At 44.3% G+C, this 11,677-nt stretch overlaps 1 protein-coding gene across 6 annotated transcripts in view; it reads left to right on the top strand.

The window, feature by feature from the left end:
* LOC126985482 (serine protease nudel-like) overlaps window positions 1-11,677 on the top strand; it is a 30,314-nt gene that overhangs the window by 1,019 nt on the left and 17,618 nt on the right. For all 6 annotated transcript variants that reach the window (XM_050840448.1, XM_050840447.1, XM_050840446.1 and 3 more), the window contains 7 exons: window positions 3,009-3,209; window positions 4,111-4,250; window positions 4,818-4,954; window positions 5,826-6,019; window positions 6,583-6,937; window positions 10,590-10,769; window positions 11,203-11,303. In XM_050840448.1, the coding sequence (XP_050696405.1) occupies window positions 3,009-3,209; window positions 4,111-4,250; window positions 4,818-4,954; window positions 5,826-6,019; window positions 6,583-6,937; window positions 10,590-10,769; window positions 11,203-11,303 (1,308 nt within the window). The remainder of the gene's footprint in view (window positions 1-3,008; window positions 3,210-4,110; window positions 4,251-4,817; window positions 4,955-5,825; window positions 6,020-6,582; window positions 6,938-10,589; window positions 10,770-11,202; window positions 11,304-11,677) is intronic.

Raw genomic sequence — 11,677 nt, 5'->3', positions numbered from 1 at the left:
TTGGTTTTTTGTTTTAGAAGTAGGTTTTTTTTTTGTTTTTTTTTTGGGGGGGGGGTCTTTTTAGCTAGTTTGGTTTTCTTGTTTGGTTGTCCTCTATTATCTTTTTGTATTTTTCAGTTGGTAACACTTTTTCATAATTCTAGAAGCTTAGTTTTTTTCATTTTCATTTCTTTGTTTTCCTGTTTGTATTCCCTTTATTTTTTCATGTTTTTGAGTTGGTAACATTTTTTTCATAATTCTATAAGTTGGTTTAGTATTTTTTCCATGATTTTGGCAGATGTACTTTTCTTTTTCATAATTTCTAGAGTTGGTTTACGGTTTTCCACTATTTTTATAGTCGCTTTGTTTTTTTTAATTAATTTTGGAAGTATATTCTTGTTTATTATATTCCAAGCAAGTTTGGTTTTCTATTAATTTGTTTTTCTTTCATATAATTTTCTATTTATGAACGTGAGTCGTATAATTTTCTTCCCCTTTTTCCTTATTTCCAGTTTTTTCTTCCTTTTTTCTCTTCAGTTTTTCTTTCACCCTATTCTCATTTATAGTTTTCAGCGCAAGTACTTTCCCTTTTACTCTATTAATCTTCAAAATTGTTGATCTTCAGAATTACAAGTATTTAAATTTTCTTTCCTCTGTCCTTCCCGCACGCAGAAACTTTATCACATAGTTATCATGTTTGTTTGTTTGTTCGTAAGTGTGATTGTCTCAAGAGCCGCTATCAACCGTGTGCGTGTGTGTTTCTATGTGTGTGTTTCTATGTGCGTGTTTCTTTGTGCGTGTGTATTTTCATTGTGTGTGTGTGTGTGTGTGTGTGTGTGTGTGTGTGTGTGTGTGTGTGTGTTTCCATTTGTGCTTCCGTGTGTGTTTTCATGTACGTCTCTCCGTGTGTGTGTGCTTTCATGTACGTCTCTCCGTGTGTGTGCGTTTCCATGTCTGTTTCCATGTCTGTTATCATGTGCGTGTTTCCATGTCTGTCTCCATGTCTGTTATCATGTGCGTGTTTCCATGTCTGTCTCCATGTCTGTTATCATGTGCGTGTTTCCATGTCTGTTGTCATGTGCGTGTTTCCATGTCTTATGTGCGTGTTTCCATGTCTGTTTCCGTGTGTACCCTTCCATGTCTCTGTAGAATTATTTGTGTGTGTGTGTGTGTGTGTGTGTGTGTGTGTGTGTGTGTGTGTGTGTGTGTGTGTGTGTGTGTGTAACTAGGCCACGACATTGGGTCCTCACTGTCCTACTTTCCTCCCTTAACAGTGCCCCTACTCAGTAAACTCGTTATCTCGCTTTCTTGGGGGGCTCCTTAATCTGACGGGGGGAGGCGAATGGTGGGAAGGAGGGACTCAAGGGGGGGGGGGGAAGAGACAGAGGGGGAAGAAGAGAGACCGAGGGGGAAGGAGTGACTCAGAAGGGACTAGAATGGGAGGGGAGGGGAGAAGGGACTAGAATGGGAGGGGAGGAGAGAAGGGACTAGAATGGGGAGGGGAGGAGAGAAGGGACTAGAATGGGAGAAGGGACTAGAATGGGAGGGAGGAGAAGGGACTAGAATGGGGAGGGAGGAGAGAAGGGACTAGAATGGGGAGGGAGGAGAGAGGGACTAGAATGGGGAGGGGAGGAGAGAAGGGACTAGAATGGGGAGGGGAGGAGAGAAGGGACTAGAATGGGGAGGGGAGGAGAGAAGGGACTAGAATGGGGAGGGGAGGAGAGAAGGGACTAGAATGAGGAGGGGAGGAGAGAAGGGACTAGAATGGGAGGGGAGGAGAGAAGGGACTAGAATGGGGAGGGGAGGAGAGAAGGGACTAGAATGGGGAGGGGAGGAGAGACTAGAATGGAGGAGGGAGAAGGGACTAGAATGGGGAGGGGAGGAGAGAAGGGACTAGAATGTGGAGGGGAGGAGAGAAGGGACTAGAATGGGGAGGGAGGAGAGAAGGGACTAGAATGGGAGGAGAGAAGGGACTAGAATGGGAGGGAGAAGGGACTAGAATGGGAGGGAGGTGAGCAGGGACTAGAATGAGGAGGGGAGGAGAGAAGGGACTAGAATGGGGAGGGAGGAGAAGGGACTAGAATGGGGAGGAGGAGGAAGAGAAGGGACTAGAATGGGAGGGAGGAGAGAAGGGACTAGAATGGGGAGGAGGAGAGGGAGGGGAGAAGGGACTAGAATGTGGAGGGAGGAAGGGACTAGAATGAGATGGGGAGGAGAAGGGGAAAAATGACAGGGGGAAGAGGGGGGGGTGACTCAAGGGGGAAGAGAGGGGGGTGACTCATGGGGGAGGAGGAGGGATTTGAGTGGTTCTAAGGCGAGGGGGGGGGGGGGGAGGAGGAGGACAGGAGTAAAGGGAGAGGAAAGGGAGGAAAGGGTGAAACTAAGGGAGGGGAGGAGTGGGGAAGGGGTAGGACTATGTAATCTTTCCATACTAGGTCAAGGTGGTGTGATCTGGGGCAGGTGAGAAGGCCACAGGTGCTACACAGGTGCCTCGCGCTAATTAACCGGTATATAGGTGTTTGAGATTTAGGTTTTCACTTTTGGACACTTTCTACCTATTTAATCTTGTCTGTAATATGAGTTTATATTTTAGTCTTCATTGATTTGATTGTTTTTTTTTTTGTGTATGAATTTTCGCTTTCACTTTCTATTTTTTCTCCCTTGCGTGTGTGTTTTTTTCCACTTTCTGACGCTTTTCTTTCCGAGTTTTCGCTCTCGGACACTTTCTAGTAATCTTTTCTTTAATTTGCACTTTATCATTACTCTATACAGGACTCCCCTATTCTCGTCCATTCACTTCACACAGCTTCTATTCACTTCAGACGATTTCTCTTCCCTCCAAACTGTTCTATATATACAAGACTCATTCCATTCCCTTCAGATTTGTACAAACTTTCCCAACGAAGACTACTCAACCATACACCTCATCCCCCCCTCTGTGTAACCCCCCCTTCCCCATTCCCATACACCTCCCATACACCTCATTCCCCCCCATGTGTAACCTTCCCTCCCCTTTCCCCTCCCCTCAGGTTTCTCCAGGAAGATGGAGGTATGCGGGGACGCGTCGTGGGGGTACTGGTACGAGGAGGTATGTGACGGGGTTGCCCACTGCCCCGACGCCTTCGATGAGCTGGAGTGCCCCTGTGACCTGCTGTTGCCCCCGGAGTACAAGTGTGATGGGTATTTCGACTGCCCGGACCTGTCTGATGAGCGTGGCTGTACTGAGAAAGGTATTGAGAGAGAGGGGGAGGGAGGGGAGAAGGGAAAGAAGGAAAGGGATAGGATGAGGATGAGGGGGAAGGGAATGAGGAAGAGAAGAGAGGGAAGGGGAGTAGAAACAATAGGAGGAAAGGGAGAGGGGGAAGGAAAAGAAGGAAAGGGATAGAATGAGGATGAGAGGAAGGGGGAGGAAGAGGAGAATGAGGGGCAAGGGGATGAGGAAGGGAAGAGAGGGAAGGGGAGTAGAGAGAAGAATAGGAGAAGGAAGGAGGATAAGCAGAGGAGGAAAAGAGGAAGAGGGTAGGACGAGGATGAGAAGGAAAAGAGAAAGGAGAAGGAGGATGAGGGGGAAGGGATGAAGAAGAGAAGAGAGATGGAAGGGGAGTAGAAACAAGAGGAGAGGAAGAGAAGGAGGGGTAGGATGAGAGAGGAAAAGGGTAGGAAGAGGAGGAAGAAAGGGAAGGGAGAGGGAGAGGAAGAGGAGGATGAGAGTGAGAGAGATTTTGAATAAGAATGTTAGGGAAGGAAAGATAAGGGAATGTTGTTGTTTTTCCTCTTCTTCCTACTTCTTCATTTTTTCTTCATTCTCCTTCATCTCCAGAATCTGTCCCTCTCCAGCATCTGTTCATCTTTATTGTTTCATCTTCAGTCTCTTCTTCATCTCCTATCTTTATCTCCCATCTTCTTTATCTCCCATCTTCTTTATCTCCCATCTTCTTTATCTCCCATCTTCTTTATCTCCCATCTTCTTTATCTCCCATCTTCTTTATCTCCCATCTTCTTTATCTCCCATCTTCTTCATCTCCATCTCCCTCTTCTCCATCTTCATCTCTCTCTTCATATTAAACACCGTAACCACTAACCCTCAATCTTCATCTAACTCATTATCTTCCTCCTCCTCCTCCTCCTCAGGCTGCAGCACAGGTGAGCACAGGTGTGGCGGGGGCAGGTGTGTGGGGGCAGAGCAGGTGTGTGACGGTGTGGACGACTGCAGAGACGGCACGGACGAGGCCTTCTGTTGGCGCCTGTCCCCCACGGCCCTCGAAGTCACGGTGAGTGTGTGTGTGTGTGTGTGTGTGTGTGTGTGTGTGTGTGTGTGTGTGTGTGTGTGTGTGTGTGTGTGTGAGATAACAGGTTAGAGGATGAAGTGGGTGACGATGGGAAGGGAAGAGGATGCAGGAAAGTAAAAGAGGATGGTAATGGTGAAATAATAATAGTGAATTGATAAAGATAGATATTAAAGATATGTCAATGTTGAGATAAAATAGACAGACAGATATAGTTGTTCTGATATAGAATGACAGATAGATAAAAAAAAGTAGACAGGTAGACACAGATAATAAGAAAAACAGACACCGATTAACCAGATACATATAGATAGATAGATAGATAGATAGATGACCAACTAACAAGGCAAAAAATACATAGATGAACATAGATAGGTAGACAATATAACTAGGCAAAGACAGACACAGATAAACAAGATATAAAGACACAGATAAATAAATAAAGATAAACAAATTAATCAACCAGGAAAAAACACGGAAACAAAAAACAACAAAAAAAAAAACGCTAAAAACTAACATCCCTCTCTCCCCCTTTTTCCCCTTCTCCCCCAGGGCTACGTGAGTCGCTGGAGCGAGGGTTACCTGCAGGTGAGGCGCGGGGGGGCGTGGCTCCCTGTGTGCGTGGCGAGGGAGCGCGACCCCCGCCCTCTGGTGACCAAATACTGCGACGAGGTGGTGGGGGAGGCGAGGTGAGTAGGGGAGTAGGAAGGGGTGATGGAAGGGGAAGATGGTGGAGTGAGGATGAAAAAGAGGATGGGAGGATAAGAAAGAAGTAGATTAATAGGAAGAACGGAGAGAGAAAGACTAAAGGAAGAGGGGGATGATGAAAGAGGGGAACAAAGGATGGGTGATGATGGGGAGGGGATAAAGTGGTGATGAGAGAAAGAAAATGGAAGAGGGGTAAAGATAGATAAAGAAAGGCAGAGTTATTAGATAAGGATGGATGAGAATGCAAGAAAAGTAGAGCGGCGCAGTGTTAAGGGGGAAAGAATGACTATAGAAAATAAAGAGTCGTAAATGTTAATAATCTCTCTTTACACGTGAATTTACAACCCTAATTATCACACCTGGCCACATATCGCACCTAGGGCCACATATCGCACCTAGGGCCACATATCGCACCTAGGGCCACATATCGCACCTAGGGCCACATATCACACCTAGGGCCACATATCACACCTAGGGCCACATATCACACCTAGGGCCACATATCACCCCTGGGACCACATATCACACCTAGGGCCACATATCACACCTAGGGCCACATATCACCCCTGGGACCACATATCACACCTAGGGCCACATATCACTCCTAGGCCACATATCACCCCTGGGACCACATATCACACCTAGGGCCACATATCACTCCTAGGGCCACATATCACTCCTAGGGCCACATATCACACCTAGGGCCACATATCACACCTAGGGCCACATATCACCCCTAGGGCCACATATCACCCCTGGGACCACATATCACACCTAGAGCCACATATCACCCCTGGGACTACATATCACACCTGCCCTGTCCTCTTACCCACCTGTCTAACCCAATTACAGGTACAACACTGACTCCTACGTCCTTGAACCTGTGCCCCCATCATCATCAGCTAACACACCTGGCTGGGCCCTGTACGGAGGCGAGGGCGTGCAGGTGAGAGTGGAGGACAGGTGTGATGGCGGCAAGGTGATTAAAGTTACCTGTGGCACCCCGACCTGTGCTAATGAGACCGTGCGGGCGAAGAGGATGCTGGGTGAGTGTTTTGTGTTGTTTGTGTGTTTGTTTGTGTGTGTCTTTGTGTGGTATTTTGTTTGTATTTATATGTCTGTATGCTTGTTTTCTTGTTTGAGTACATTGTTTGAGTTGATTTTCTTCGTTTGCTTTGAATGTTTGTCTTTTTCTTAATGAGAGGCAGAGAAGGGAAAGGTTTGTAAAAGTATGACTGAAGGAAAGAAAGTAGGTAGGAAAAGGGAAGGAGGAGGAATAGGAGAGAAAGAGAGAGGAGGTGGAAAACTAAGGAACGAGAAGCAAGGGAAGTAAAAAGGAAAATAACGAGCGGGAAAGATTAGGAAAAGGGGGAAGAAGAGGGAAAAAAAGGAGGAAAAGGAGGAGGAGGGAGAGTAGATGAAAAATATGGAAAGAAAATCAGCAAGAGAGAAGAAGATGAAGACAACGGAAAGGAAACAGTAGGAGGCGGAAGAAGAGGAGGAGGAGGAATAAGAGGGAGGGAGAGTAGTAGGAAGAGGAGGAGGAGGAGGAGGAGGAATAATAGGTGGGAGCCCTGAGGAAGGAGAGAACAATAATCTTCCTCCACAGTTAACTCCTCCAAGGCCACGAAGGAGGAGGAGGAGGAAGAGGAGGAGGAGGAGGAAAGAGGAACGAAACACAAGGACGAGAGGGAGGACGAAGAAAACGAAGAGGAAAAAGAGGAAAATAAGACAAAAGATAAACAAAACTGGATAAACAAGAGGAACAAGAGGGAATCAGAAGGGAAGAAGAGGAGTAAAGAGGAGGAGGAGGAGAGGGGGAAGATGAGGGTGGTGGGGGGGACGGAATCGGAGCCCTTTAAATACCCCTTCATCGTCGCCATCTTCAAGAACGGCGTCTTCTCCTGCGGGGGCTCCATCGTCAGCGCCTCCGTCATCCTCACCGCTGCCCACTGCGTCGGGAGGTAAGGACCCAGCCCTCTAACACCTCTCCTGACGATGCTACTAACACCTACTAACACGGGAACTAACTGACTAAGCTTACTCCTCACTTGTATTCACTCCACTAACACAACAGACTGCTACTGACGCTGGTACCAACACTCCTACTGACACTGCAACTAACACCTACTAACACGGGAACTAACTGACTAACTAAGCTTACTCCACACTTGTATTCACTCCACTAATACTAACACTTACTACTAACATACTGCTACTGACGATGGTACCAACACTCCCACTGATACTAACACCTACTAACACGGGAACTAACTGACTAACTAAGCTTACTCCACACTTGTATTCACTCCACTAATACTAACACTTAGTAGCAGTTGCTACTGACGCTGGTACTTACACTCCTACTTACACTGACACTAACCATTGATCTTAACTCTTGCTTACGACTCACTGGTACTAAACTTACGCTACTACTAATAATTATACTAACGCTAATACCAACACCAATACTACCAACACTAACACACCCTCTTAATAACACGGCTACTTACACTAACCAATGATCTTGCTTGCTTTTCACTGGTACTAAAATCACTGATGCTACCACTAATACTAACACCAATACTAACACTAACAGTAACACTAACAATACTAACACCAATTCACTAATACTAATACTAACACTAATATAAACGTTTTTTTATCATAATCTAAATATTGCTACGATTCTAAGTTACCTAACCTATCAATTTCCTTCTCTTTTCACCTATCCCCTTTTCCTCCTCCCCTTCCTTCCCTAGTAAATTACAGCCTCCTCCTCCTCTTCCTTAATTATCCTCCTAAATGATGATGATATGTTTGGCCTTAACCTCTTTTTTTCACTCATCATTTTCTACTTCACTACTACTACTACTACTACTACTACTACTATTACTTTTGCCTCCAGCTCTCTTCTCTCCTTCCTGCCTTAACCCTTCCATCAGATTTTCCCATTATTTTTTTTTCTCCTCCTCCTCCTCCTCCTACATTCCTCCCCACTTTCGGTCTTTTGTAAATCTCAGTTCTCTCCTTGCTGCTTCCTCTCCTCCTCCTTCTCCTTCTCCTCCCTCTTTTTTTTTTTTTCCTTCCCTTCCCTTATTTATCTCCACTGTGCCATTTATGCGTTTTCTTTCTTCTTTCTTTTCATTTTCCTCCACCTTTTTCTTTTTTATCTTTTCTCTTTCATGTCTTTCTACTTTCCCCCCATTCATTCTCCTCTTTTTCTTCTCTTTTCTCCTTGATCTTTCTTTTACTTTCTTCTATCTTTCCTCCCCTCTTTCTCCCCCTCCTCCTCCCCTTTCATGTGCCTCTGCTTTTCCTCACCCATTTTCCTCTCCATTTCTTCTTCTCTCCTCCTCCTTTTCCTCTTATCTTTTCTCCCTCTTCTATCTCTCCATCATTCTTCCTTCTTTTCTCCCCTCTTTCTCCCTATCCTTCACCCCGTCATCATCTCCCTGACTGCTGTTTCTCCCCTTTACCTCCCTCCCCCTTCTCTTCCCTCCCCTTTCTCTCCCCTCCCCCTTCCATTCCCTCCCATTACCTTGTACTTTCCCCTTTCCCACCTATTACAAACACGTCTTTCAAGGTTGCAACTAATAGGGGGAGGGTGGGGGAGAGGAGGGCTAATGGGGTACCTGGATAAACACACAGGTAATACAGGTAATGACAGGTAATTAGGGGGAGGAAGAGAGTAAGTGACGGGTAAACGGATAGCTCAGGTGCGAAAACAGGTAACATGCTTGATTAGGATGAAAGTGAAAGGCAGATGCTGATAATTAGTGGTTAATGAGTTAAAACACACAGGTAATACAGGTAATGACAGGTAATTAGAGGGAGGAAGAGAGTAAGACAGGTAAATGGATAGCTCAGGTGAGATAAGACAGGTAACTTGCTTGATTAGGATAAAAGTGAAAGGTAGATGTTAGTAATTGAAAACACACAGGTAATACAGGTAATGACAGGTAATTAGAGGGAGGAAGAGAGTAAGAGACAGGTAAATGGATAGCTCAGGTGAGATAAGACAGGTAACTTGCTTGATTAGGATGAGACTGAAAGGTAGATGCTGGTAATTGGTGGTTAATGAGATAAGACACACAGGTAATACAGGTAATGACAGGTAATTAGAGGGAGGAAGAGAGCAAGTGACAGGTAAACGGATAGCTCAGGTGAAATAAGACAGGTAACTTGCTTGATTAGGATAAAAGTGAAAGGTAGATGTTAGTATTTGAAAACACACAGGTAATACAGTTAATAACAGGTAATTAGAGGGAGGAAGAGTAAGACAGGTAAATGGATAGCTCAGGTGAGATAAGACAGGTAACTTGCTTGATTAGGATGAGACTGAAAGGTAGATGCTGGTAATTGGCGGTTAATGAGATAAAACACACATGTAATACAGGTAATTAGGGGGAGGAAGAGAGTAAGAGACAGGTAAATGGATAGCTCAGGTGACATAATAATCCTCCTCCCATTTTCTTTTTCCTTTTCCACTTCTTTTCTTTCACTTTTTTTTTTCCTTTTTAATATCCTTTTAGTTCTGTCTTTTCACCCCCCTCCCCCTCCCCCTTTCTCCACTTCTTTTCTTTACTGTTTTTCTCTTTTTAATGTCCTTTTAGTCCTTTCCTTTTCATCCCAACTCATTTTCTCTCCTTTCCCACCTTTCTCTTCTTTTCCACTTCCTGTTTTTCCGTTTTTAACATCCTTTTAGTCCTTTTCTTTTTCATCCCAATCCCAATTTCTCTTCTTTTTTCCCCTCACTTTCTGTTTTTCCCTTTTTAATATCCTTTTAGTCCTGTTCTTTTTCATCCCAATCCCAATTTCTCTTCTTTTTTCCCCTCACTTTGTTTTTCCCTTTTTAATATCCTTTTAGTCCTGTTCTTTTTCATCCCAATCCCAATTTCTCTTCTTTTCCCCCCTTCTCTTCTTTTCCACTTTCTGTTTTTTCCTTTTTAATATCCTTTTAGTCCTGTTCTTTTCATACCAACTCATTTTCTCTCCTTTCCCCTCTTTTTCCACGACTCCCTTTCCTTCCAACATTTCCCTATTGACATCTTTTTTATTACTTTCCTCTCTTCATCCTAACCCTCCTTTCCCTCCCCTTCCCTTTCTCCCTTTTTCATTCCTTTCTCCTTCTTTTACCTTACTTTTCAAACCCACTTGTTTTCAATCTCCACTTCGTACTCTTTCATTCACTCATCTTTTCCCTTTCTATACCACTTTACTCTTCCCTTCCCACACCCTGATATTTACTTTTTTTTTATCCGTTCTCCCTATTCCTCCTCTCTAAACCAACATCCTTTCCCTTCCTCCCCAACTAGCATCTCCTCCCCACATTCCCTTTTTCTCCACAATGAATCCTTCGTTGTTTATCAATCTTCCCATACCAACACCTCTTCCAGCGTTCCCAGATTATCGTATTCACCGCATCGTCTTTATTACTTTAAGCCTTAAACTCTCGTACCTACACAAATAACGATAGAAAATTGAAGTTAGCGTTAAAACTCCTATTTATTGATGTTGGTTGTTTGTTTTTGTATTAGTTATTGGTCAGAAACTACGAAAATGCAATGCGATGAGTACGATAATTTGGCAACGCTGACCTCTTCCCCCTTCCAGTCCTCCCCACAGTGACCCCCCAGCCCTATACGAGGTCCAAGCGGGCATGTTCCGACGCAATTCCTGGTCCCCTTATGAGCAGAGTCGCCGGGTCGCTAAAGTCACGCTACACCCCAAGAACAACCGGCTGGAGAATGATGTGGCGCTCTTCATCCTAGCCACACCTCTGCAGCTCAACAGGTAAGGATGTGGTGGTGTTATGAGGGGAAGGAAGGGGGAGGGTATGAGGGATATGAGGGAGATCAAAGTAGGAATATATGAAAAGGAAAATAGAAAGAAAAGGATGAGGAGAAGCAGAGGAAGGAAGGAAAGGAAAGAAAGGAAGGGAAGGAAAGAAAAAGGAAGGAAAGGAAAGAAAAAGGAAGGAAAGGAAAGAAAAAGGAAGGAAAGGAAGGAAAAAGGAAGGAAAGGAAGGAAGAAAGGAAAGGAAGCAAGCAAGGAAGGAAGCAAGGGAGGGAGGATACGGAGTAAAAACAAAACAAAAAAAACTTGTGAAGAGAAAGGAAGTTGATGTAAAAAAAAAAAAAAAAATCAATTGGTAGTATTTCACCTGTTCCAATTTTGGTTTCCTTTAATTACAAAACTAAATGAATGAGTTTGTTCGTTTGTACAGGTGGGTGCGTCCCGTGTGCCTGGCCAAACACCTGAAGCCCCAGAAAGACCACATGTGCACCGTGGCAGGCTGGGGCACGCTGAAGGAGGGGGGCAAGACAGGTGAGTGGAAGACAGGTGTGTAGGCAAGGCTAATGAGGAGACAGAGGGGAGGTCAGGGTGAAAGGGAAAGTGAGGGTAATTACAGCTACTTCTTTCCCCATTTTTGTAACTTTTCCTTCATTTTTTTGCAGCTTTTCCATTTCTACTTTTTCCCTTTCCTATTTTTGTAACTTTTCCTGCATTTTTTATCTTTTCCTTTTCTACTTTTTTCCCATTTTTGTAACTTTTCCTTCATTTTTTTTACCTTTTCCATTTCTACTTTTTCCCTTTCCTATTTTTGTAACTTTTCCTTCATTTTTTATCTTTTCCTTTTCTACTTTTTCCCATTTTTGTAACTTTTCCTTCATTTTTTGCAGCTTTTCCATTTCTAATTC

Source organism: Eriocheir sinensis, chromosome 59 (genome assembly GCF_024679095.1).
Source record: "Eriocheir sinensis breed Jianghai 21 chromosome 59, ASM2467909v1, whole genome shotgun sequence".
NCBI lineage: Eukaryota > Metazoa > Arthropoda > Malacostraca > Decapoda > Varunidae > Eriocheir > Eriocheir sinensis.
The sequence above is the reverse complement of the archived record's forward strand: the minus strand, read 5'-3'. Positions and strand labels throughout refer to the sequence as shown.